The following is a 27740-nucleotide window of genomic DNA, read 5'->3' on the forward strand; positions in this document are numbered from 1 at the left end:
CGCGGGTTGTCTTGCTCCCGCCTTTGAGGGTTGTTGACATCAACCGGCTGTATACTGTGGAGAGAAGATGCTGTGCTACTAGCCTCATGAAATAAAAAAATACCATGAATATGCATAGCCATCGAGGCAAATCCGATAGTGTTTTGCTCATAGTTGCCGGGATGTCACGTGTCCTACTTATATCAGTACACAAACAACTCAAGCATTACGACCCTTCTATTCGATCAAATAAACCTCACCTAGCAAATAAGACAAATTCGACACTAATTGACCTCGATCCTAAAAAGTAATTGCTTGGTGGGAAAAAACGCCACCTGCTCAAGACAGATTTTCCGCCGAGTTGGGCTTCAATTCAATTTAAAATCATTTTGAGGGCTTTATTGGCATGGGAAAAATATGTTAACGTTGCCTAAACAAGTGACGCAGATAAACAAAGGTGAAATAATCAGTAAACATTATTTTGGAACTTCTGTGAGCAAAGACATTTCAAATGTCATAGTTTTGTAATGACATGCTAACAGTTCAAGCACAAAAGGGAAAATGTATTTACAATGGTGTTTGTCTTCACAAGCAACTGAGCATATATGCTTGCAATAACAAAGTGGTTGAATACTTGACAAGATATTTCATCTGTTTTAATTCATTTGTAAACATTTCTAAAAACATAATTCCACTGACATGGGATATTGGGTGTAGGCCAGTGACAAAAACAAATCTAAATGGAATACATTTTAAATTCAGACTAACAACAACAAAATGTGGAAAAAGGTCAAGCAGTAGGAATACTTTCCAAAGGCACCATCTGCCTCAAGCTTCTGTCTCCAGGTGTTTCTCAGGCTTCCTCTTATCTTCTCTTCCGAAAAGCCTCACCCCCCCGGAACCTGTCTGGTGTGCCCCACCGCACTCATTATGCTCTTAATAAAACCTGGCAGCCATATCCATTAGTAAATTTATTGAAAAAGAAAGATACAACCAATTAGATGGATGTTGCACGGTCCAGAAATATGTAACAGAAAGTAAATAATTTTGTATTACCTTTTTATATTCATACCTTTGAAAATGTGCACAAGAGTCACTACTGTACTAACCACATGAAATACATAGGAATAATGTGTAGGTTTCCATCAACATGAAATGGTGTAACAAATTTGAAAACAGGCTAAACTACAGTAACTACAGATACAAAACTGAAGTTAAATGTAAAAAGAAAAATAATTTGCTTGATTTTACAATGCAAAAATCAACAAAAGGAAAACATTGGCAGCAGAATTTGCTTGCATCTCACCCCATTAACAGCCAACCCCAATGCAGTCCCTCCAGAATTGTGTAAAATGTATTTAAAACTTAATATTCAAGGTGTCAGCCTTAAACAAGCTTAAAAATCCTGCAGATAAAAAATAAAAATCCACCCGCTTTAATTTTGTAGGTACAGTATAGTACAGCTTAGTCAACTCCCACCTCAACCCTTTTGCAATTTTCATACCCTTACAGTTGGGCAATTTGATGTCACACCACCTTTCATATATGCACATAGTTTCCAGAAGAAAAGTATTTAATAGGAAAGGACCAGTGTGTTGAAGAGGAATTCATGCCAGAACTGACAGAATCTGCCACTCCTTTGTGGTCAAAACAGATTGCACCTGCCTTTACTGGTCAGTGTCAACGTTATTTCGCCCCTCGAAACATAACAGTGAGATGATTGGTTAGTATTCTCATTGACTTCAAATGTTGTACTCATGATCATTATCAAAAAGTCTTTCCATAACCTGATTCTGCATACAATACACTTGACTAAATGTAACAGAATATAACATTAGATTTGAATAAAGTGAATTCAAAAGTATTTTTTGTTTTCATAATTGATATCTAGCAGACAATTATTTTCCTGTAGAAATGCTCAAGAGAAGAAGTCCAGTAAAAACACATGATTGTGACCTAAGTCCTCTGTCCCCTTTGCAATCAAACTATAGCATGAGGTAAATACATCAAATGTCTCAAATTGTGCATGAACATCTCTCATTTCTATGGTATCATGTGAGAGGGTAAGGGCACTCCTATGCTACAAATGCCTTTCGCACAGTGGAAATATTTTTCATGGATAGATATACATTGTTGCTTAGTACAAACTTAATTCAGACCAAGGGCCAGGAAACACCATTACCCAGAACTGAGCACAAAGCCGGTATGAGAATGACAATGGGAAACAAAACAAGAGCCAGGCTCATAGTAGTGTTTTTTTTCTTCTCATAAAAGTTGTTCATAGTGCGTCGGACACACGTCAACAAACAGACTGGCTTCCTGTCCAATATGTCCTGCACTGAGGGTGAGTTCAGAGTTTGTGCTGGTAAGGAAGTGATGTTAGAGCTGGTTGAAACATGAAGCAGGTGGGTTTCTGTGGGGTTGATTTTAGGTCTCAGTGATGGGCTCCACAGGCCTGAAGGTGATGATTAAACTGGGGATGGAGGTGGGGCGTCTGGGGACGTACGGCCTAGGGTGGAGGTTGCTGTTTTGGGGAATGGAGAGACATATCTCCACTGGTCTGGAAGTCCTTTTTGTGGGGGTGGGAGAGGGGGCTCAGAAAGGGGTGGTGGAGGAGCTGGTGTCAGGGAGGGCGCTGGACTGCTGGTCCAGGGGTGAGCTGTCTGCCTGGCGCAGGGCGATGGTCGCTGCAGAGTGCTTGCACTTGGGAGAGCCGCACTCACAGCTAAAGTGCTGTCCCTTGATTTCCCAGAAATTGTCACCGTAGTCAAACCTGAGAGATTAGGGGTTGGAGAGGAATCTTAATTCAAGCAACCTGATCTTGATTTTAGGGGGAACAAAATTATTAAAGGCTAAAAAAGAAAGAAAAGAATTAAACTTAAATATGCTTACATGGTAATAACTTCCAAAGACTGGTAATAACTTGACCGAGTGCCAAGTAAAATATTTAAAGTGCCTTCAGAAAGTATTCACAAGGTGGGATTAAAATGGATTCAATTGTCATGTTTTGTCAACGATATACACAAAATACTCTAAATGACATAATGGAAAACTTCAAAAAACAAATCCTTTCACACCCATTAAACCCTAACTGTTTTAAAGTCACTATTGGCCTCATGGTGAAATTGCTGAGGTTACCTTCCTCTCCGGGCAACGGGGTTAGGAAAGACGCCTGTATCTTTGGAGTGACTGGGTGTATTGCTACACCATCCAAAGTGTAATGAATAACTTGACCATGCTCACAGGGATATTCACAGTACCCTTCTTTGCGAGGCATTGGAAAACCTCCCTGGTCTTTGTGGTTTAAACTGTGTTTGAAATTCACTGATCAACTGAGGGACCTTATACAATCATCTGTATGTAGGGTACAGAGATGAGATTGTTGAATTACTATCATGTTAAAAACCTCTTTGGGATAGACGTGCCGCTAGCACCCCACCTCGACAACATCCGGTCAAATTTCGTAATATTAAACATTCATAAAAATACAAGTGTCTTACATTGTTTAAACGCTTAATTTCTTGTTAATCCAGCCACTCTGTCAGATTTCAAAAAAGGCTTTACAGCGAAAGCACACCATGTGATTATCTGAAGAAAGCACCACGCACACAAATGCATTACATTCATTTTCCAAACAAGCAGAGGCATCACGAAAGTCAGAAATAGCCATAAAATAAATCACTTACCTTTGAAGATCTTCCTCTGGTTGCAATCACAAGGGTACCAGCTACATAACAAACTATCCTTTTGTTTGATAAAGTCCTTCTTTATATCCCATAAAATTCAGTTTAATTGGCGCACTTGACTCAGTAATCCACCTTCAAGCCACAAGGTTGAAGGAATTGTCCATAGAGCTTCGAGACAAGATTGTGGCGAGGCACAGATCTGGGGAACGATACCAAAACATTTCTGCAGCATTGAAAGTCCCCAAGAACACAGTGGCCTCCATCATTCTTAAATGGAGTAAGTTTTGAACCCGGCCAAACTGAGCAATCAGGGCAGAAGGGCCGTGGTCAGGGAGGTGACCAAGAACCCGATGGTCACTGCCAGAGCTCCTCTATGGACATGGGAGAACCTTCCAGAAAGACAACCATCTCTGCAGCAAACCACCAATCAAACCTTTATGGTAGAGTGGCCAGACGGAAGCCACTCCTCAGTAAAAAGCTCCTGAGTGGCATCTTAGTGCGAGAGGCATCACTACAGACCCTGGTTCGATTCCATGCTGTATCACAACCGGCCATGATTGGGAGTCCCATAGAGCGGCACACAATTGGCCCAACGTCATCAGGGTTAGGGTGTAAATAAGAATTTGTTCTTAATTGACTTGCCTAGTTAAATAAAAAAACAATAGGCACATGTCAGCCCGGTTGGAGTTTGCCAAAAGTCACTTAAAGGACTCAGACCATGAGAAACAAATTCTCTGGTCTGATGAAACCAACATTGAACTCTTTGGCCTGAATACCAAGCGCCAGGTCTGGAGGAAACCTGTGACCATCCCTATGGTGAAGCATGGATGCGGCAGCATCATACTGTGGGGATGTTTTTCAGTGGCAGGGATGGGGAGACTAGTCAGGATCGAGGGAAAAATGAACGGAGCAAAGTACAGAGAGATCCTTGATAAAAACCTGCTCCAGAGCGCTCAGAACCTCAGACTGGGGGTGAAGGTTCACCTTCCAACAGGACAACGACCCTGAGCACACAGCCAAGACCATGTAGGAGTGGCTTCGGGACAAGTCTCTGAATATCCCTGACTAGCCCAGCCAGAGGCCAGACTTGAACCCGGCCGAACATCTCTGGAGAGACCTGAAAATAGCTGTGCAGAGACACTCCTCATCCAACCTGACAGAGCTTGAGGGGATCTGCAGAGAATGGGAGAAACTACTCAAATACAGATGTGCCAAGCTTGTAGCGTAATACCCAAGGCTGTAATCGCTCCCAAAGTACTGAGTAAAGTGTCTGAATACTTATGTAAATGTGATGTTTTTTATTTGGAATATATTTGCAAACATTTCTAAAAACCTGTTTTTGCTTTGTTATTATTGGGTATGGTGTGTAGATTGATGAGGGGGGAAAAAACTATTTACCGTAATTTCTGGACTACTAAGCGCACCTGAATATAAACCGCACCCACTGAATGATTTAAAAAAACAATGTATTTTGTACATAAATAAGCCGCACATATCTAAGCCACAGGTGCCTACCGGGACTTTGAAACAAAAGAACTTTACACAGCCTTTAAACGAAAAACACAGCTTGTAACAAAAATAAATAGGCTTTAACGAAACACGGCATTATGTGACGGTGCTCAGTTTTTTTGAAAGCGGGAAATATCATAAATTAGCCGCGTCATTGTATAAACCGGGAGGTTCATAGCCTGGGAATGAAGTAGCGGTTTATAGTCCGGAAATTACGGTAATCCATTTTAGAATAAGGCTGTAGAATGTAACAAAATATGGAAAAAGTCCAGGGGTCTGAATACTTTCCGAATGCATTGTACACGGCCCTTACCCTAGCTCTTCCCCAGCCTTGATGGTCTCGCAGGCGAAGAAGGCGATATGGGGGAAGCGCAGGTCCTGGTGTGCCGTGAACACCCGGCAGGAGAATAGGTTCGGCTCGCACATGTGGTTGATGAACCGGCTGATGTTGCCATAGAAACGGGCATCTATGCAGTACACGTCACCCACCTGCGACCAAAGAATACCCATAAATGGATGAAATGTATAAAGTAGGATCTGCTGTGGTAGAGATATCAATGAGAATAACAAAGACAATTATCAGAAGAATAAAGTGTTTTAGAAACCCCACAAGGATAGGCCTCAAGCGACAGGAATAAAATTCATTTTTGATCACTGGGTAACAGATTGAGTTGAGATAAGTAGTTACATTTAGGATTTGTCCTAGTAGCACTGATCCCTACCTTGCTATCCAGGTTGAACAGGTAGGAGTCGTTTTCCCTGACATCTGCCTCTGCATCAGAGATGATCTCCCCCACGTACCTGTGGACAAGAAGTGGGGCCCGGACCCACCAACACCACAAATATCAATGCAGCACCACACACAGATGACATTGCATAGGAAATCATTAAGAACTTGCAGCAAAATAAAGCTGAACTATGCATTGTGAAAGGGGTACGTCTGGGACTCACTCGCACACAAAGGTCCCCTGAGGAATTTCCTGCAGTGTCCGGACCCCCCAGCCCAACCGACTGGTCCGGAACAGCTGGAGCCGGACCCTGAGAAAAACCAACTTTTTCAGCATTGATGTTCTTACAACACACTCATCTCCCAAACTTTATCCTCACATGGATTTGGGAAGTCAAATCAATGAAAACTTTCCCATGAAGGACTGCGGATTGACTGTCATTAAAATATTTTAATTTTATTTAGATGTTCTTATCAATAGGGTTGACAAGTGTTTGCTTGGTTTCATAAATATGGTAGCATGTATAGACAGGAAATTTGGCCGTCAGTGTGGCCATGTGAGGCGGTCTTGGTACGGTACCTCAGTCCGTTCTGGACCACACGGTTCTTGCAGGTTCTCCAGCAGGAGCAGGCGTGGTTACACTCGAAGATAAGGGGCGGTTCCTCACGATAGAACTCGGGGAGCAGACGACCATTCTGAGAACAGTCATGGAACAGACATGACGATCATGCAAGATCATCACTTTGTCAACAATAGTGAAATACTCGGCCTTACCTTGTCATACCAACAGCGTAGGCTGAGCTGGCCACACATGCAGCTGCTTGAGGAGCAGTTGTCTTTACAAACACAGTACTGTGGACAGCAGGGATGAAAAGAGATGGTCATTTAATCTTTCATGACATGCTATCCCAGGGGTGGGCAGTAAAAATTGTCTTGAGCGCCACTTTGGGATTTCAAAATTCAGCAGTAGGCCGCAAATATTTCTTCAAACAGATTGTTTGTCAAAAGTAATTTGCGGGCCAGAAAAAAAGGCTGTCATTTAACAGTATAGGTTCCTTATAATTCGACATACTTAATCTAGTTATAGACCGGCACATTTTTTTGTTGTTGCCATTTACTTAGTTTACCCAAACCTCCCACGGGACAGATTGAATGGGTATGTTACCCACCCCGGTGCTAGCCTGTAAGCATGATCAACTATATGATGGTCTATCCAGCAACATTACCCACCTGTAAGTGTGTGATGTTCTTGTCTATGTTCATGGGGGAGGTGACACAGTTGTCTGGCACGTATTTATAGTTGTCCGGACAGGGCTCACTATCCACCGAGTTGACACAGGGGACTGGAACTCTCTCATACCCCCGGGCTATGTCTCTGCAGTGTGGAGGGAGATTGAGGCTTAGGTCCCAGTGGACTCAGTGTTAGACTATCAATGCATTATTATCAAATTATCAAAACAAAGGAGGTAGCAACAAGTGAAGGAGAGATAAAAGGAGAAGGGTACCATGCATTGCCGACAAAAGAAAAATAATGTCTAAGAGCGTAATGCAGGAGATTGAGAGAAAACAAGGGATTCTACCTGTTGAGGACCTTCTCCCCCTTGGTGCTGCTCCTGGCCTCCCTAATCCTCCTGTTTGTTTGAAGGGTGAGCCACACCCTGGAGCTGCGGCTGCAGCAGTCCGGCGGGGTCTCCCCCTCGCGGTTCTTCAAGTTGACATCCACCCCACGAGACAGTAAGAGTCTGAGGGACCACAGACTTCACCACATCACTTAAGTGTACTAGATGGAATAGTTCTGATATGGCTACAGCCTTGGTTATAATAATGGAGGCTACATCCATACCAGTGCTGTAGATGGCGATTTTATTACTTATTGCTGAATCACCAGAGCCATTTCCACTCAACCTTTACTCACGTGACACATTCAAGCCTGTTCTCCCGCGCGGCGATGTGCAGAGGGGAGTCTCCATGGATGTTGACAGCGTGGAGATCACACTTGGCCTCGAGGAGGAGCTCAGCAATCTCCACACTGCCAGAGAACGCAGCCCAGTGGAGACAGATGTTCTCCTCCTTCAAAACGACAACAAACAGCAGCAAATTCACAAGTCAGACAAAACAAAGCCATAGACATAAGTCAGACACAAAGCCATTGAAACAATTTGGCTTGGGGGAGGTCAGAAGGACCTTCAGTCGCACATGGTTACTGACCTTGTCCCTGATGTTGATGTCAGCCCCTTTAATGAGAAGCAGCTTCACCTGGTTTAGGTGCTTATACTCAGTTGCCCAGATCATGGCCGTCCAACCGCCATCGTCCTAGAGAGTAGCAACATCATAGCTTTAAGAATGGGCCCCTACAGTACAGGATTGGTTTAAATGTCCTGGATATAACGATGAGCAAGTTCACTAACCTTCTCCAAGAGATTGTATTATAAGAGGGTGAGGATGTATTTCTATTCAAGAGCTCAGAGACCAAGCTTAGGTGCCGGGGTTCCACCACAAGGACAAAGAATGCCATAATCGCGCAATACCTGCAGCAAGGTCAATCACTTCAAATACCACACTAGGGTTCTAAACTGTGCAGTCCCACAGGCATATGGCGTCAGAGGGCCCTTTGATGGTGGCATACAAAGGACGAAAGATATCTCCTTTTGAAATGCTAAAGCATCTCTGCCACACGTCATTGATATGAGATACATTTTTAGAGGCAAAGAGAAACACCCTTTTTTGAGAGATGGCCAGAATAGAAGTCAAAGGCAACTTACTCGGCAGTGTATAGCTTTACACAATCAAATAGGTTATCACACAGCAGGGGAGCTGCAATCCTAACTAATGCATGCTGGGAAAGAGCTGATAATTCCACAGCGGCTGCAAAGTAAGAGAATACCATTAGGGACCCATGTCGAGTGGATGGGGGCAGCACACCCACCGGGAGGAGAATCAGACCTCTACAGAAAGGCCACTAGTCAGAGGATGACACACAGGCCAGAGGAAAATAGAACTGGATCAACATGAAAGCATTCTTGGTTCTGGTTGACTTCAGTAGTACAACCAACATGTGCCATCCTAAGCCATAACCTTCTTGGGAGACTAAACTTGATTGTGCAGAATTACAGTTGTGCTCAAATAAACTGGTTTATGACTGAAAAGGACAGAACTCACCTGACAGTTGATGTCTATGAGTCCTGTGGAGAGGAGATGCTCCACGATGTTGTAATGGCCAATCTTAGCAGCTAGGTGGAGACACGTGAACCCCTCCACATCCTGGAGAACAGAGGGAAGTCAACACACATTGCTACTATCATAAGATGTGCACTGTAATACAATGCAACCATCTAATAACCAACCAACAGTGCTTGCATGCTATCAAAATACCCTTACCTACGCCTAAAACAAGAGCGGCACCTACATACAGCAGCATTAAATCCACTACGCCCATGGAGCTATACATCAATAAAACAACTTTGGAGGATGATGTGGAAGTGATATAGTGGTGGAAAGAGGGGGTTGGTTGACCCACCTTGTGGCTGGCGATGGCTCCTGCACTCAGTAGGTAGCGGACTGTCTCCAGGTGGTTGTTCTCGCAGGCCTCCATCAGGGGTGTGCGCTGGTCCTCATCACAGATGTCCAGGTTAGCCCCAGACTGGTAGGTAGGGAGGGACATCAAAACTGGATCAATCTACTCATCAATACTATGGACATGTCCTTATACAATGTCAAAATATGAAAATATTGTCTGATCAAAATTAACACGAGTCCATTATAAGATGTCAATCCATGTTCAACATGACAAGCTGGTGAGTCACATGACAGATACCAGTGAACCCATTCTGAAAAGCTCTATTCTGCATGTCCAAGTAATGCATTGTCTACCCCATCACTCATCCACTGCCAGGGGGAACCATAGCCAACCATCACCTGAACCAGCAGGTGACAGATCTCCTGGTGGCCTGCCGCAGCCGCTACATGGAGGGGGGTGCGTCTGCTCTGGCTCTCCATCTTAAAGTTAGGGTCCATCCCATCCGCTAGTGGACAGAGATACAGAAAGATATCTTCTTTTTTTTAATCACAAAATCCCAACCACAGAACCAGATAATGTGGTGAATAAAGAGTGAATGACCAGATAATGACTTTTGTTAATTGATTAATATAAACATCCTGGCCCACTGAGGTTTTACTGAAGGCATCTCCCCTCACCCAGCATGAGAAGGACCTTCTGTAGCTCGCCCTGTTTGGCAGAGATGAACAGCTGCTTGGGGTGAAACCGCAGCTTCTTGGGTCTGATGCATGACACATGGAGAAAGTCAGTCAAAGGAATACACACACCCTCACAATAACAGGAAAATCTTGATAGAAAACATATAGATAATTGAACGTGCATAAACATGAGCAAAGCACACAAGAACGTCAAAAGAATGTACTGTACACAATGCACTTTTCACAATACTAATAACAATCTGAAACAATTTAGCCTAACGAGTGCATAGGAGAGCAGCATTCTTCTCTCAACCCTGAGTGTTGGTAGTGTCTTACTTCTCTGTGTCCAGTGCCAGCAGGATGCTCTCCAAGGTCTCTTTAGGGGTGGTGCCCACTCCTATGCCCATCGCAGGAGGCAGTACTCCGGTTCTGGAGCCCCCAGGGAAGGAGGTGTCCAGTGTGTGCCCAGGGGGGATGGAGAGAGAGCTATCTGCTCGGCCACTTATATCACCTCCCACAGAGAAACAGGATAAACTGAAACACACACAGAATGCCTGACTACTACAACAGAAGTGTGATACGGTTCAAGGTACCCGTGACCTCCTCCCAGACTGAAAGGGAGGTATAATAGGAAACCCCCTCTTTCCACCACTATATCACTTCATCATCCTCCAAAGATGTTTTATTGATGTATAGCTCCATGGGCATAGTGGATTTAATGCTACTGTATTGAAGTGCCACTCTTGTTTTAGGCTGAGGTAAGGGTATTTTGATAGCATGCAAGCCTTCTTGGGCCACAACAACCCAGAACAGCTTCAATGGACCGTGGCATAAGTGTCGGGAACTCTATTGGAGGGATGCGACACCATTCTTCCATGAGAAATTCCATAATTTGGTGTTTTGTTAGAGGCGGTGGAAACCGCTGTCTCAGGTGCTTCTCCAGAATCTCCCTTAAATTGTTCATTTGGGTTGAGATCTGGTGACAGACGGCCATGGCATATGTTTTATATCGTTTTCATGCTCATCAAACCAATCAGGAACACTCATGCCATGTGGATGGGGGCATAGCCATGGTAGCCAAAATAATGGCCTGCCCAGCATTTTTATACATGACTAAGCATGATGGCATGATAATTGCTTAATTAACTCGGGAACCACACCTGTGTGAAAGCACCTGCTTTCAGTATACATTGTATTCCTCATTTACTCAAGTGTTTCCTTTATTTTGACAGTTGTATGTATTGACGAAAATGCTATAGACTGCAATGGACCCCCCCCCCCCCATTACTCCCAACAGTGCTGTGAACCTACCCCCCAGTGGTGGTGTCTGCCCTGCCCTCTGTAGCCCCGGGGGTGGCAGGGCCGTGTGCAGCATGTGTGGCAGGCATGGTGGAGGTGGTGTCGGCCTTGGCAATGGTGACCTCCTTGGCCTTGCTGGCCTCCTCTCCACAGTGTGGACAGAAGGTTTGGCCCTTCAGCACCGAGGCACAGGCCCGGTGGAACCGGTGGGAGATGTTGACATCCAATTGGCACTCCATGAAGGTCCCCTACAACCCAAACACAGCTAGGTCAGTTTGACTACAGCTGGAAAATCCCAGTATAACTTATGTTTAGGAACTTGGATGACAAAATTAAGCCCATCGATAGTTCAGTGGTTTACATAGGGCCAGGGGTTTTTCCTAAACACAGGACATGACCAGGAAAACATATTGGTGCCCTAACAAGAACCATCACTATAACTAGGACCCGAAGCTTTTACTGGCTTACTACAAGACACTTTCTACTAACTCAGAATTAGATGGTGTTTTCCCATTCCCACCCCAGGGAGGTTCCAGGACTTACAGCCCTGCAGAAGAAGCCACAGCCGGGGCAGCACTGGTGTTTGACCATGCCGGCCCGGTGGTCCTCACACAGCACCAGCAGCTGCACAGAGTTCGAAGGACGCATCATCTCATGCTTTAGAACTGCACTCTGACATCTGCTTAGCTGTGGGGAGAAGGAAAGAGATTTGAGTGAGAAACAAAGGCTGCATCCCAATTTCCCAGCATTTTCCCAGTGTAGAAAAGAATGGAGAATCAGGAGGCAGCCAAAGATACAGGGAGAGAATGTGATAAGTGAACATACGGAATGGAATAAGTATAAAAATAGGATGAGGCCAAGCGTCAGGCTCACCTGTCGGTCAAAGCTCTCCGTGGCCATGCATTTCCTGTCGGCCAGTGTGAGGATCTCCCGGCTCTTGGGTGTCTCCATGCGACAGCTGCAGAGGGGTAGCTCCTGCACCATGTCTTCCTCCACACCCCCAGTAACTCCTGCACAGAGGACTATCAACTCAGCTCATCCAACAGATGTCAATGTGACCCTTCCTAGACACAGGTTTCCTGCTCTTTCCAAGAGTTTATAGAGATTCATTTGTAAAGACACAAATATACCGTAAAGAGCAAAACTCAGCAAAAAAAAAAGAAACGTCCCCTTTTCAGGACCCTGTCTTACAAAGATATTTGGATTTTTAGGAATTAACTTCACAGATCATTGTAAAGGGTTTAAACAGTGTTTCCCATGCTTGTTCAATGAACCATAAACAATTAATGAACATGCACCTGTGGAACGGTCGTTAAGACACTAACAGCTTACAGACGGTAGGCAATTAAGGTCACAGTTATGAAAACTTAGGACACTAAAGAGGGCTTTCTGCTGACTCTGAAAAACACCAAAAGAAAGATGCCCAGGGTCCCTATTCATCTGCGTGAACGTGCCTTAGGCATGCTGCAAGGAGGCATGAGGACTGCCGATGTGGCCAGGGCAATAAATTGCAATGTCCGTACTGTGAGACGCCTAAGACAGCGCTACAGGGAGACAGTACAGACAGAAGATCGTCCTCGCAGTGGCAGACCACGTGTAACAACACCTGCACATCCGAATAGCACAGGTACAGGATGGCAACAACAATTGCCCAAGTTACACCAGGAATGCACATTCCCTCCACCAGTGCTCAGACTGCCCGCAATAGGCTGAGAGAGGCTGGACTGAGGGCTTGTAGGTCTGTAAGGCAGGTCCTCACCAGACATCACCATCAACAACGTCGCCTATGGGCACAAACAAACAAATCGCTGGACAAGACAGGACTGGAAAAAAGTGCTCTTCACTGACGAGTCACGGTTTTGTCTCACCAGGGGTGATGTTCCGATTAGCATTTATCGTCGAAGGAATGAGCATTACACAGAGGCCTGCACTCTGGAGCGGGATCGATTTGGAGATGGAGAGTCCGTCATGGTCTGGGGCGGTGTGTCACAGCATCATCGGACTAAGCTTGTTGTCATTGTAGGCAATCTCAAGGCTGTGCATGACAGGGAAGACATCCTCCTCCCTCATGTGGTACCCTTCCTGCAGGCTCATCCTGACATGACCCTCCAGCATGATAATGCCACCAGCCATACTACTCGTTGTGTGATTTCCTTCAATACAGGAATGTCCGTGTTCTGCCATGGCCAGCGAAGAGCCCTGATCTCAATCCCATTGAGCACGTCTGGGACCTGTTGTATCGGATGGTGAGGGCGAGGGCCATTCCCCCCAGAAATGTCCAGGAGCTTGCAAGTGCCTTGGTGGAAGAGTGGGGTAACATCTCACAGCAAGAACTGGTACATCTGCTGCAGTCCATGAGGATGAGATGCACTGCAGTACTTAATGCAGCTGGTGGCCACACCAGATACTGACTGTTACTTTTGATTTTGAACCCCGCTTTGTTCAGGGACACATTATTCCATTTCTATTTGTCACGTGTGGAACTTGTTCAGTTTATGTCTGTTGAATATTGTTATGTTCATACAAATATTTACACATGTTAAGATTGTTGATAATAAACGCAGTTGACAGTGAGGACGTTTCTTTTTTTGCTGAGTTTACAATAGTGTTACAGTTCTAGACTCTACTATCTCGTCACATATTTTGTATTTCTATGACAGACATCACCAGCAGGGGGGGGGCTCAGCACTGCTCTGATGAGTCATCTGGCCCAGTGAGGGAGGACAGAGGCCTTGTCCCTTAACATAAATAGAATATCTCTTACCAACAGGTAGTTCAGTTCTCAACTACACCACTACCTACTTCTCTTACTCCTCCATCACCAACTACTATACGGCCTAACTCACCTGTGTGCTGTGGGGAGAGCAGCATTTCCTTGGCTTTAAGGTTGAGTGAGTGGAGGGGAACCTCTGTGTAGTCCTTACTCAGGCCTGCTTGGCCCTGGGGCCCTGTGCCTGAAAGGGGAGGAGAGTTAGCTAACACACGGAGCAGAAAGTCAGGAGTAAGAAATATCTCCAAGTCTTTATTATAGTCCTCATAAGGCAGAAAGATGGATTTCTGTACCAGGGAGTCCCTCAGTCTTGGGCTTCCTACTCTGTTTCCTGGATGGCCGGAGCAAGAAGTAGTCTCCCTTTGATTTCTTTTTCAACCTCTTCTTCACGCTGGATTCCGAGCTCTGTGTGAAAGCAGATCAATTGAGATATGTAAAGTTCTATTCTCTCCCATGACCATCAATATATTCCTCACTCTGATGGTGAAACAGATGATGGTGGAACAGACAGAGAAAATGACTGTGCAATGATAATGTTTGGGTTCAGAAAAACACTCCTTCATGCCATTGGATGATGGTCTAATCAGCGGACTCAAAGAAGGTTAAATTGTTGTCAATGATTGTGTGTTCTTACCAAGTCTGACTCGTTCCCCTCTTCTTCACCTTCCTCCTCAGCTGATTCCTCAGAGTCCGGCTCCTCTCCCAGCTCCCCCTGAACAGACAAGTATCACAACACACAATGTCAAAGAGGTTTGGCCATTTGGAAAGGGGGGTGGGGGATTTAATGGTCTACATTATTTGTGATTCGATACCTGTGATACCTATGAATGTAATAGGAGCATCATTTATTAAAGTTATCAGCTGGGGTCCAGGTAAAGCAAACTAAGATAATGAAGTCAATATGTTCCCACCTGAAGGGCAGGGCCTGATGTTTGACTCTTCTCCAGGGCTGTGGGGACACCTTCCTCGCCACCCTGCTCCACCTCTTCCTCCCACTCCTCTCCATCCTCCCACCCTTCCTCCTCTGACTCGTTCTCCACCCTTTCCCCGTTCACGTGTGATACCTCTTTAGCCTACAAGGAGGAGCAGAGTAATATTACAACATGACACTTAGAGCTAAATCTCCTAATTACAATACATTTATTCTAAAACAGTTAAGATAGTCTACGGAAGTGAGACCTGTGCACTTTGAGTTGATTGAAGTTGACTAAACATCTGCAGCACCGTCCCCTGCTTCAGCACTTTCGTTTTCTTCCTGGGGACCAGACTGTATGTTCCCATCTTCCGTTTCTTCTTCCTCGATGCTGGAAGAGAGCGTTCAATTGAGCTCAAGGAGCCATGAACCTCTTTACAGAAGCTCTCATTCATACTCCTCTGGCTTTTGCAGCCTTGAAACAAGCAAATAGCCTTCAGTAAGCAAAGTCCTGCCATTATATAACTGCATTTCCATTGTGTGTGGACTGTGATGATTATTTGGCTTATACCCCTGTCCCTCCCCTTCCAGGACTCAGTGCGGTCTGTCTGACCTGTCTGGGACTTGGCCGTTGCTGCAGCCGGCACGTCGCTTTGGCTCGGAGGTAACTGGTTCTGGGAGGGGGACGTCTGCTGGGACTTCTCCTCCTCCGGTCCATTCTGACTCTCCTCGTCTGCACCGTTTGGTTCTGTTAATTTCCTGTTTAGAAGCTATGGGGATGAAAAAAAAACAGCAGTGAATCAAGTGGTGGCTATGCTTGATATTGTTGTTACGCTTCCCTCACCAGTTTCAGAACCAATAAAACATGCAATCACTGTCCAATGTGGACTATGTCTCATTCAAAGACGAAAAAAAATTAATGGACTACCTCTTTACTAGGCTAAAGTTAGTTACCTTTAGTGTCTGGTTGGATGCTGGCATGGACATGGTTTTGCGTGCTCGGTGTATGGCGATGGACTGCGGGGAAGGGGCGGGGGAGTCGTTAGCGGACGGGCCATTTTTAGTCTCTGCGTCTGAGGTCCCCTGTCCCGAAGGGGACCCGGCATGCTGGGTGTCAGTCCTTATTGCGCCCAGACTGTGGTCGCACCCGGCTGCCAAAGACGGGAAAGTTTTGGCGTCGTGTCCAATCATGGTGGTGCCTGAGGGCAACCAGCTAGTCCTGTGTGGGGCAGCCGTCGAGCCCGTCGAAGAACCCCCCTCCTGCTGCTTGCTGAGGATGTATCCGTTACTACCGGTGGTGGAGCCGTGAGGCAGGTCAGTCTCCATCGTCCCATTCTCTGTAGCCGCCTGTGACCCGTTGGCCTGGGAGACCAGGGGGGTGGGGTTCTTGTGTCTGTTCCCCAACTCTGCACTCTCATAGCTCCCATTTAGCTCCGCCTCTGCTCTGGGACTGGACTGCAGTCTGGCAGCTACCTCCTCGTCTCTTGATGCATCTATAATAGTAGATATCAGTCATTCACAGTATGGCCTTATGTTAGTTCAAGAGAGGACATACAGGTAACTGCCAAAATAATGAAAACACTTAAGTGAATGAGGGATACAATGTGTATTGAAAACAGGTGCTTAGGTGTGGTTCCTGACTTAATTCAGCAATTCAAATCACATCACGCTTAGGGTCATGTATCACATTGCTGGACATCCCATTATTTTGGCAACCACGGCTATGCCCCCATAGGTTGACAACGTCCCCACCCACAGGGCATGAGTGATCACTGATTGGTTTAATGAGGATGAAAACCATATGCCATGGCCGTCTCAGTCACCAGATCAACCCGATTCCAGAGCAGCGCCTGAGAGTGTTTTCCACCACCATCAACAAAAAACAAACAAATTATGGAATTTCGAGGAAGAATGGTGTTGCATCCCTCCAATAGAGTTCCAGACACTTGTTGAATCTATGCCCAGGTGCATTGAAGCTGTTCTGACTTGTGGTGGCCCTATTAAGACACTTTATGCTTCCTTTATTTTGGCAGAGTACACCTTGCCATGTTTAGCTGTGATGACTTAAAAGATGAACTCACCTCCCTCCTCCGCTCGGTCCCCAGGTGACTCCATCCCATCCTCCATGGACTCCCCTTTAACCACTCTGCCTTTGGCCAGACCTGTGGGCTGACAGCACACATATACACTTAACGCCATACACAGTGTCAAGAACACAACTATGGTCAGAGAACGTGCTATACAGCAGCATGCTGGAAAATAAGCAGCCCTGCTATGCACTAACAGAGCCTTTCTCCATATACACAAGTTACAGACTAACATAGTGCACTCTTTAACCTAACCTAAGTAGCCAGTCCTTTACAATTTCACCTGATTTCAAAGAATGCGGTAGGTTGAAGTATTATTGGAAGCGTAGGATCCCCATGGCTGAAATAGCATACAGCAGCAGGAAATTAATCAAACAGTGTCTCCACCTCCAGAGAGCTGCATTCTGAAAAGCTTTACCTACAAACAAACCTCTCAAACCTCCAGAAGAGGAATCTCATGCTCAAACAACTTAGCGGAGACCTAAGACAATGTGATTGGTAAGGTTAGCAACAGGACCACACATCAAATATGATGGTTATGGTAAAGACCTATTCAGGGAAAACTATCTTCTGTTCTTGTTTGCCTTGCATCATTCTGCCTCGTTTCACTGATGCACCTGGCCTCTCTTTCAATACAAGGTAATGCAATCTTCCAGCAGCACCAGAAAACATCAATGGAAGGAAATTCACCATATTCCCCTCCCCGTGACAACCCAGGCCGGCCCCCAGACGGCATTGGCCGTGGAGCATTTATGGTGATAGGGCCTCTGCAGAAGTCAGGGCATTCTTGCGCTTCATGGAGCAGCGCAGAACTGTTGTGAATGAAGTGAGTTTGTGTTTATACAGGACCTCCTGCCGACACCTACCGTCAACCAATCATGTCAATGCAGAGTTATAAGGAGCCCTCCGCAATGTTACAGAATTTGAGAGGCGCACAGTGATGCGCTACAGAGTTCATTTTGGTCTCTGCATGCCTCCGGAGGCTCTGCAATTGCGCCACACCATCCATATGGCGCCTCCGACCACATTTTCAGATCAACCATGAATTGGCTTTAAAACCACTACAAAATGTCTACTCTTAAAGCACCCTTCTCTCAGTCTCCAGCAGGGGAGCCACTACACAGAGTCTTATATTAGCTCAAGTTTGTGCTTTGGTTTTGGAGGACATAGCCTAGCCTAGCATTAGCCTTCTTCACCAGCTGTCCACGGCCACCTTCCCCCAGTCACCTCAGCCACAGAACGGCCCCCACCTTTTGGCACACAGCTATCATCAAAAGCTGACGAGGACTGGATCTATTATAGCAGTTACAGAGGCCTCTCGTTTCAATGTGTCCTTCAGGATTAGCCTGGCCAATGCCTGTCAGAATAAAAAAAGACACCTCAGCCAAGCTGCTCGATTTGAGGGAAGAGGTTTTTGCCATGAGACCCTGCTCTCGTGACCTGGATGCATCTCTAGAAACTACAGGGAGCATCACCTGACAGAGAACACAGTGCTAAGGCTGATAATTCACCTTAGAAATAACAAGCAATATACTTTTTGAAGGTAACCCAACCAATAGGCTAATTTCTTAAGTCTGAGCAAAGGGATATGTGAATTGCCTATGACCACTGACACTCCAGTGGACAAAGACACTGGTGTCCTTTGCCAGGCTTTTGACAATGTAGTGATCTGTCTGTAGAGCAACACTTGTAACTCAGTGGTTCTACAGACAAATCTATTAATATTCGGAGCATTCTCTAACTTGTATCCTCTGGGTTATGAGAGAAATGCAATGAAGAGATGCTCTTTGACTTGTTGACTCTTTGAGATGTTTTATGAAAAATCACAACCATATAAAAAAATAAGTCTTCCAAAAATAAACAAATGTACATTTAGCTTTTTCAGCAGTTACAGGGTAAATGTGTCTTACTCGTCTGGGTGGCGAGCAGCACCCAACAGCAAGCTGATGACTGTCAGGCTGAGGCACCCAAAGAAGAAGGGTCTCCAAGGTATTCAAGGAGTTCCAAGGTGTGTGGTTCGACACATCTATATGGGAGGAGGAAACCTTCTCGAACCGTGCTTCTCCATGTCCTTAGTCCTCCCCCTAGTGGGTAAAAAGGGAACGTGCCCATTGGAGGGAGAAGAGAGGGGGAGGGGAGAGCTGTCTGCAGAGCTCCGCCATTTCCTAACCAGATTGTTTACTGACACAACGTGGACAACGCTGCATTTTTCCACTAGGTGGGGGACAGAGTTAGGATTTGCGTGGGTGGGGGGGATGGGAGCGCAAAGGCAGATCCACCTATGGGTACTAAAATAATTAGCGCACATTAGAAAAGACAGATCAGAATCATTACAAATGTAGGCTACATAATAAAATCCTGTACAAAAATATATAACTAAACCCAAACAAATTCTGAGATATTGTAAAAAAAAGATTTTTAAAAATTATGTTGATATCAGAGTCAGACACTGTCATTTAAACATGACTGTGCATCTATCTGCCAAGTATTTCTTGCCAAAAGTCTATCTAATTGCAGTGAGGTCAGCGCAGCCTATAGGCCTAGCTATCTTGGGTTGTTTCTGATGCCAGACTCCTGAATTAGGCTCGTCTATCTAATGAAAGGTGGTGAACGAATAGAAAACATCTACTAACACAGTCCAGCATAGTAAACAACAATTAAGCCTTCTCCTATTGCAGGTGTTAGACTGCCCATGAGAGCGGAAAGTTGGTAGCATGAACAAACAGTGATGAGTTTGGATTTACACCAAACTGAAAAATCAACTATTGTTACAAAGCCATTTTGATAGTAAAATACAGGCACCATCACACTGGAGAATGAACATGGTACGGGACAGCACTGAGGCTAGACTATTATAAAGACCTGGGTCCCGAGGCTGTCTATTGCACAGAATTATCCTGAAGTCATTCCTCTTTCTTCTGTTTCTATCCAATGTCTTTGACCATATGGGACATTTTCCCTGCAGTACCTTATTGGCCCGTTCCTGAAGGAGAGGGTAAGGCTACAGAGGGAGAAAGAGAGGATTGAAAAGAGGATGGGTCTCAGTCCTAGAGTGCCTGCCTGGCAGGAAGGAGAACCATTCGAGATTACCAGGAAGTCCGATCTCTGCCATGCACGCAGTCATCTCCAGCCTACTGTAGCCTGCTCCTTTCCCTTGTGTCAATGATCCAAGCACAGCTAATGAGTCCCTTTCACACAATACGCAATCAATCCATGGAGATTTCTCAAACAGCAGGATCCGCGAAACACATCAGTGAGACAAAAAATACATTTTTCTAACCCCTGACCCTGGTGAACACATTGCGTTACTAACCATAACACCACAGGGTAGTAGAGGTTTGCTTCCATATGCAATGTTGCAATCAAAGATCACATAAGGCTGAAAATTCCTTGATTACTGATCAAGCGCTCTGTTCAAGCCCTCTGTTATGGACTCTGAAGACTGGCTGCACCTCCCAGGGGCCAAAGAACTGCCTCCTTTGAGCAAAGACCAGACCAGGCAACCAATGACAGATTAGCAGCCTAAATGTCAATGGCAGAGACGACAAAGCCACAAAAAAATACATGGAAATACAGAGCAAGTTCAATGTGTCTCGACAGAGGACGATTCAAAAGCAACCAAGGGGAAAGTGTAGGCTAACGTCTCCTTCCCTGTGGTAAATATGCGCTTGCAGCAAAGCATCATACCTGCTTTCTCCTGATGGGCTCCATTGAGGAGAGTGGTTGAGAGGGACAGAGAGAGCGAGCAAGCGAGAGAGAGCGGGAGTCTCGAACGGATTATTCCTCTTTTCCTTGTCCTCCCCACTTGCACACATTAATCTTGTTGGTCATGTGACCCAGCAGCTCCCTCTGTTGGTCTCTCTCTTAAGAGGGCTTCCGCAGAGCATGCTCAGTCAGTTCAAATTTCAGTGGCTCTTTTTTCCCCCGTCTCTCTCGCTCGCAACCTGTTTGCTAATGAATGCGCACAGCCATTTCAAGAACAGCAACAAAAAAATGAGGAAAGGTAGCTAGGCAAGGGGCCAAAGAGGAGAGCTGCATGTGAGTCAGAACCCTAAATACCCAACATATGCTCTCCTTCACAAGGACAAAAGAGCCCCACATGTAACCAACATGGGAGCGACTTTCAACCATCTTACTTCTGTCAAGGCATTGGTCTCCACAGAGCCTCAGGGCAGGAAACGGAGAAGATAACACAATGATATTAGGCCTGACCAACTACTGTAATGCACCTGTGAAATAGCCTAATGATGCCCACTTTACTGTATAGGCTAGGAGGACAGAAAAGGCCTCCAGCTCCCACTGTTCTCTGACATGAATCAGACAGATCATGTTAATTCTATTGAACAAAATAATTGAGCAATTATCAGGGGCAATAACAGAAAGGATAGCTCAAAGATAAGGACAATCTCTGAAACATGACCATAACCCCCCTACCAAAAAAAATCTGTCAAAAGCACGGGCACTGCCGATGATCTGTTGCCTCCTTGCGGCGCAATCATTATTCAGTTTGTGTATAATGCATAACACCAAAGCTTATTCTAGGATCTACTCCAATCCCATTGATTCACACTGCTGGGTAACTGGTCCACCTCTCGAGAGGTGAAATGCATTATCCGTGCATAGTCAGGATCTCTCCCTCTTCCTACTCTTGCTTCCTCTCCATCTCTAAAGGGTGGGAGGCGTCAACACTTCCTCTGACTACGGAATTCATTTCTTATCTTCAGGCTGAAAACCACAAGGCAACACCACACAATACCTCCCAGAAGAGCTGGGGAAACTAGCACATATCACAATAACACAGGGTCTTTTTCTGATTTCATATGCACATTTGTTTTCCCCATCCTCTTTTTGACCTCTCCAGAGTAACGTCTTTTCATTTGTTGTGGTAAATGAAAACACCAAAACAAATTGTTTCCCGCCAAGCTGATGTGAAGTGGAAAGTATTTCAAGGGAGGATAATATGAAAATATCCCTTTTCTCAGAGATAGTTTGATAAGGACACTCAAGATCTGGCACACGGGCCTAGTCTTTCAGAATGTCTAATGCCTATTCTGGGATTCCCTGTTATGAGTGGAGTGGTTGGAATTTTTCCCAAAAAACTTTACTAATAACAAACCTTTCTCCAGAACATGAAGATAATTAGCCTAGATAGGCTGGGAACTCAACGGTGCTCAACGCTTCTGCCCTCTGTGTTCATGCTCTATTTTCATGGCGGTTTCAGGCTGTCAACATGGCACCACAAAGCAGAGTGAGAGTCAGTCTACTGCGCATGCTCAGTAGAAGGCATGTCAGCCATTTTGAAGCTATGAACTAGCCAAGTGGCAAGCAGTGGAATAGGATCTGATAAAGCCTAGCAGTCCCTTCTCTCAAAATAGTCCATCTTTACACATCGCTGAACAAAAAAAATCTGTTTCCGTTTTCAGTTGACAGGAATCAACTTGTTTTCTTCTGCCTCGATTGAGCCGACACAGGAAGAGAGCAAGAGGGGGAGAGAGAGAGAGAGAAAGTGCATGAATGAGAGCAAGAGCGTGATGGAGAGAAAGAGGGAGCGAGAGAACGAAAGAGCGAAAGAGAACGAAAGAGTTGTTACAGGAGCTCTGGCCAGGATAGGATCTCTGTCAGTCTACTAGCAGCAGTGTATGCTACCACACACCCACAGATAGCAGGGGGCCCACTGCCAATGACACATTTAGTCATTAGCTCTTCTGGCTAAAGCCACTACAATGAGTGGAACCTATGCACATGAATGGCAATTGAGGCTACCAGGCATCACTAGTACACTAAAATAAACTATGCTAAAGCCTTGAAGAAAAGGACTTGACAATTACTCTTCTACATTCGGACGGTTTCTACTGTACTCGTCTGCCATCACACAAGTTATCATATTTTAACACCCCATCTGCAATAAAACATAGCACCATTAGTTGCAGAGGTGGGAGGATTCTCAGGATTACATGCAATGTTTTTAGGAGAGCATACAATTCAGCTAGATTTGGAAACATCAATGCTGTTCATTGGGAACAAAGTCTTTTCCCAGATCAGCCCCCATTAATTAAATCAATGAGTCAGAGTGGAACACAGGACTTCTGCTAACCTGTCCCTGCTGAGCTGAGCTCCTGGGGTGGATGTGGATTTCAGGCCCCTCTACATGGAGCGTTCAGATGATAGTCCCTCAGTCTTTACCACAGGAATGTGGCTTAGCAATAGCCACATACTAGGCTATAGGCAGCTGATCAATTCTTGCTGGTGATCTGGTTCCCGTGATTGATACTAGAGCATGTTTGGTCTACAGGTAAAAGACAGTCTGGAAAGTTGACAGAATTACATTGATTAGCCTAATTAGCCAATTAAATATTCCATTCGTCCACCATGAGTTTTCGCTTAAAAACAAAGAGACAAAGGAAGGATATTCAATTCCCAAACTGGTTGCAGAGAATACTTAAAAAGGACAGAAGTCAGGCAGTGAAAGACAACACGATCCATGTGAGCAAGCTCCATTTGAAGATACTTGAAAATGGAGATTGTTATAATGCTGTCCTTTTTTCTTTAGGTTGAGCCCCCAGGCAACCATTGAAGTACCTGGATAAAGCAGTGAGTGTCCAATAATGGGGGAGGAAGAGGGCGAGAGTTGAGCTCCACACTCCAACATCTAGCGTCCCACACATGCAGCGTCCCAGCTCAGGTCACATGACCAACTCTCAGTAGAAAGCTCTGCCATGGCCCTTACTGGGCATGCTCAGATGGAGCCCTGCTGTTCTTCATGGAGAAGGAAGAAGAGGAAAAAAAACATTGCAGCCATTTCGTGAAACAATATCAAGAGACAATGGGTAAACTGTCAAGGGGTCTAACACTTCAGAATGTTCATGTCTAGTCATGAAATCATACATTTTTACGCAATCAATCGGTGACACGCAATCCAAAATATTATTTTCTGTTAATAATCACACCAACAATATTTTCCAGAGGATTTAGGATTAGGATGGCCAGGAAAGTTTTTGGGGTTGAATATCAGGGTAACATCTGACCAAGTCCTTCCTACTAGATCTAGCATACATTTGCAGAGAGACAATAGCCTCTGAAATAGCCTAAATCTTGTTCACTTACCTAAAAGAAAGATCTTCTTGGAAGTGTACCATACTGTAAGAGTAGGATATCACCTTAATGGAAACAAGGACTTACGAATTATACTGCCCTACGTCTATCTACCCTATTACACTACGTAGCCTATTGCAATAATCACTTTCCAGTCACAAACCTGGACCCCTCCAGGGGCCAAGAAGTTCACAATTCTTTATCTGGATAAACTATACTGAGGTAGGCCTAAAACGAAGAGTCTAGATAGGTCATTGTCGGCTGTTTTTTACAGATTAACACTAACAGGATATATCGCCCAACAACCTGAATGGTGTTGATAACTGCCTTATGATTAGTTGACAGCATCTAGAATTACATTGATTAAATTGCAATGCAAATTATCTGTAGAACACAGCTATACTCACTTTACATTAAATCATTGTACTGCTGCTGGGTTTATTTAATCAAAAAGTAGCCTGAACAACAAAAAAAAGGCCTCCCCATTAAATAAATGTTTCATCGAAAAGAGGCATTGCATATTTTCCATTTAAGAGTAGGATCTGTGTAGATGATAAGCTGCATGCTCTATCATGACCCAAACAACAGGAATAGGAGGCTTTTTCCATCAGTCTTCAATCCAAGCAAGATCCATAAGATGCATCCCAAAAATCACCCACTCCTTTTGCCACTTCAGATATCAGTGGAAGGCACTTCAGCCACCGCGCCTGAATTAGCTAAACCCACACACATCCTACCTGCACATCACAGGCTACAATAGGCTTAGGCTACATATAGCTTGTGGCCTGATTGCTAAAACAATGATTTATCAGTTACCTGACAAATCTATAAGATCGAAGGAAATAGTGTGATAACCACAACATGAGTGAATATTTTGAGAAATAAAGACCAATAATGTCCCCATTCCACCAAAACAGAAGACTCCCAGTATAAGGTTGCAGTAATATAGAATGTTTACACCCTACCAGCCCAGCCCACCCCACAGTGCACCATACCTTTGTCTGTCAGCAACAGAGAGGCCGTACCTTCAAGGAGCTGAGCTGATGCCATAAGAGTGGGGCGTTCCTGTGAAGGCCAAAGAGGCCAGGTTGTCTGCTCTGATCAGTACCCCCTCTATACAGCAGGAGCAGCAGAGCTCAACTCAGTGCTGAGCATGCTCACTGATGCCCAACATCTGTCAGTCAGAGGGAAAGGGAAGGCTGCAGGGAAGAACTAGCTTTCCTGGCTAACAATGAGCAAGAGGTGAAACTCTCCAGCGGTGTCCCTGTTTACCCACACCACCACCAGTCTCACTTTCTTGTATAATCAATACACTTCTTTAGCAAATGTTTTTCTGTAAATAAATCATTTGTTGAATAATCATTTTAAGATTAATCCCTCGACTAATGTTATTTAATGCTCTCATCCAAAATGCTGGCAAATGGCCGAAACAATTAGCCAAGTTAGGTCAGGCTCTCTCTCTTTGACAGTCTTTGCCCAATAGAGATCTTTGTCAAACAACAGATGCCTCCAGGGCCCTTCTTTTAGGGAGACACCACCAGGGCCTTTAATGAGAATTTAAGCCTACACACTAACCTTCAAAGCTAGGTAGGATAAGGAAACATGTCAGTAAACCATCAAATGTCTTCTCGATTCACAGAGAAACCAGTCTAAACAACATTGACAACATCCACTCCTCTGTATTCCCTGCCAAAACCGTCTCCATGGGTATGGCGTGTGGTTATTACTGCCATGTGTAGGATATTGTATGCATGAAAAAAAAACACGTTGCCTATGTGGCTCTGGACCAATAATTAATGGATTTTTGGGTGCAGAAGACAACTGAGGATTTAAAAGATTAATCCCTTTAAACAAGCTAGATGCACGTTGTCCCTCACAAAACTGACATTCAAGTTCTCAAACAGATGAAGATGGTACAGAGGGCTGCCCCTGTCAATGGAAGGAAGCTGTCAGGTGCTGGGGCAGACTGTACCCGAGTGACACGTCATTCGAGCTCCCTCTGTCGGATAACAGCGGATTATGACAAAATTGCAAATGTACATGAGAGTTTGAGTAGACGTCACCCAAGTCTGTTGACATATTGATCATATTACTTTTGTACGGCCCATATCAGCTGAGCATTCGACATTGTTGGTTAATAAGTCAACACAGGGTGGTGGAAAGCGCGTGCAAGCTAGCTATCTACAGTAATCACGTCTGTCTACACTGTAGCGATCTATCAAATCCCCATGCTTCCCTGTGCATACAAGCTTTGCTATTCTGAAGTGTAAGCAATTATTTTAAAAGTCACCAGTTTACTATCTTGTGTTATATTGATCTCAAAATGTTTCGTTACTAACCCCCAGTTAGCTAGCCTGTAGGAGTTCCACGCTAGATGGCTAGCTATATTCTACATGCTCAATATGTAACTTTTGATGTCTCGTGCAGCGAACACCAGCAATATTACTGGAAGTTTGATTTGAGATGAAACATGGCTTTATTCGATGTTCTTAGGTAGAGAATACACTGACCAGAATAATGTCGCATGCTACCTACCAAACATACGTGAAAAAACTGTAGCTAAATCATATAAATTGTAGTTAACTACATGCTTTACCGAAAGCCTTGCTTGGACCCAATATACCGATGACTGTACACATCCTACATAACTACTACAATACTGTACACATTTTATACTCATATACTGTCTATACATAACATAATATACATAGGTATACATTTATTTTCCGAACTCTGACATCGCTCGTTCTGATATTTCTTAGTTCCTTTATAATGTTAGGTTGGGTATTACTGCACTGTTGGAGGTAGGAACAAAAGCATTTCGCTGCACCTGCGATAACAGCTCCAAAATGTGTACGTGACCAATCAAAATTGATGTGTAGTTATTCCCAGCCATGGCTACTCAGGTTCGCTAACATTAAAACCAACGTTAGCTAGCTTGCTAAGCGAATCTGCTGCCTAGCAGGTCCCAGCATGTGGGCCAGCGTAGAAACAGACTGCTCTTGCAATAGCATATGCAAAAAAATAAGTTGAAATACAGTGCAAGAGTTAAACTAATTACAATAATGTAATGTACGTGTTTTGCACAGGCAAATCAGACGCGAAGAGACGGATAGTAATAAAGCCCTGACAATTGTATGACTGATAGCACAACGACAGCGTTGGATACATCAACTTGCACAATTCAGATTCAAGGGCCGCGCATCCTCCCAACGACACAAGCGCATTCAATCGCCATACCAACACAAAAGCTCAGGATAGAACCGGGCGGGCAGTTTGAAATTGACTGCAAGCATAGGTCTCACTACAGTTACCCAAGTTCCGCTTTCTTTCCCTAAAACGATTACATTTGTTGCTACGGACAAGCCCATATATTCATACAAACCCCCACTCCTCATCTGATGGAAATCAATATTGATGTAAATGTGTCTCTCGCTTACCTCGGCTTGCACAGAAGCCATGGCTCTTTTTGCCTAAACAGTC

The 27740-nt window shown here is 44.7% G+C and overlaps 1 protein-coding gene across 1 annotated transcript; it reads right to left on the bottom strand.

The window, feature by feature from the left end:
- Nucleotides 1-617: 617 nt before the first annotated feature.
- LOC135518051 (histone-lysine N-methyltransferase EHMT1-like) lies at nt 618-27740 on the bottom strand. Its single transcript, XM_064942886.1, is given in 27 exon segments — nt 618-2752; nt 5488-5663; nt 5897-5975; nt 6126-6212; nt 6482-6597; nt 6677-6754; nt 7133-7277; nt 7483-7644; nt 7818-7972; nt 8111-8215; nt 9062-9163; nt 9420-9542; nt 9818-9924; nt 10097-10179; nt 10433-10630; nt 11408-11643; nt 11939-12082; nt 12269-12405; nt 14242-14349; nt 14459-14570; nt 14800-14877; nt 15077-15238; nt 15345-15469; nt 15692-15848; nt 16033-16571; nt 17160-17247; nt 27698-27740. Coding segments are annotated over 27 exon segments (3969 nt in total). The 5' UTR covers nt 27719-27740; the 3' UTR covers nt 618-2406.

Source organism: Oncorhynchus masou, chromosome 28 (genome assembly GCF_036934945.1).
Source record: "Oncorhynchus masou masou isolate Uvic2021 chromosome 28, UVic_Omas_1.1, whole genome shotgun sequence".
Classification (NCBI taxonomy): Eukaryota; Metazoa; Chordata; class Actinopteri; order Salmoniformes; family Salmonidae; genus Oncorhynchus; species Oncorhynchus masou.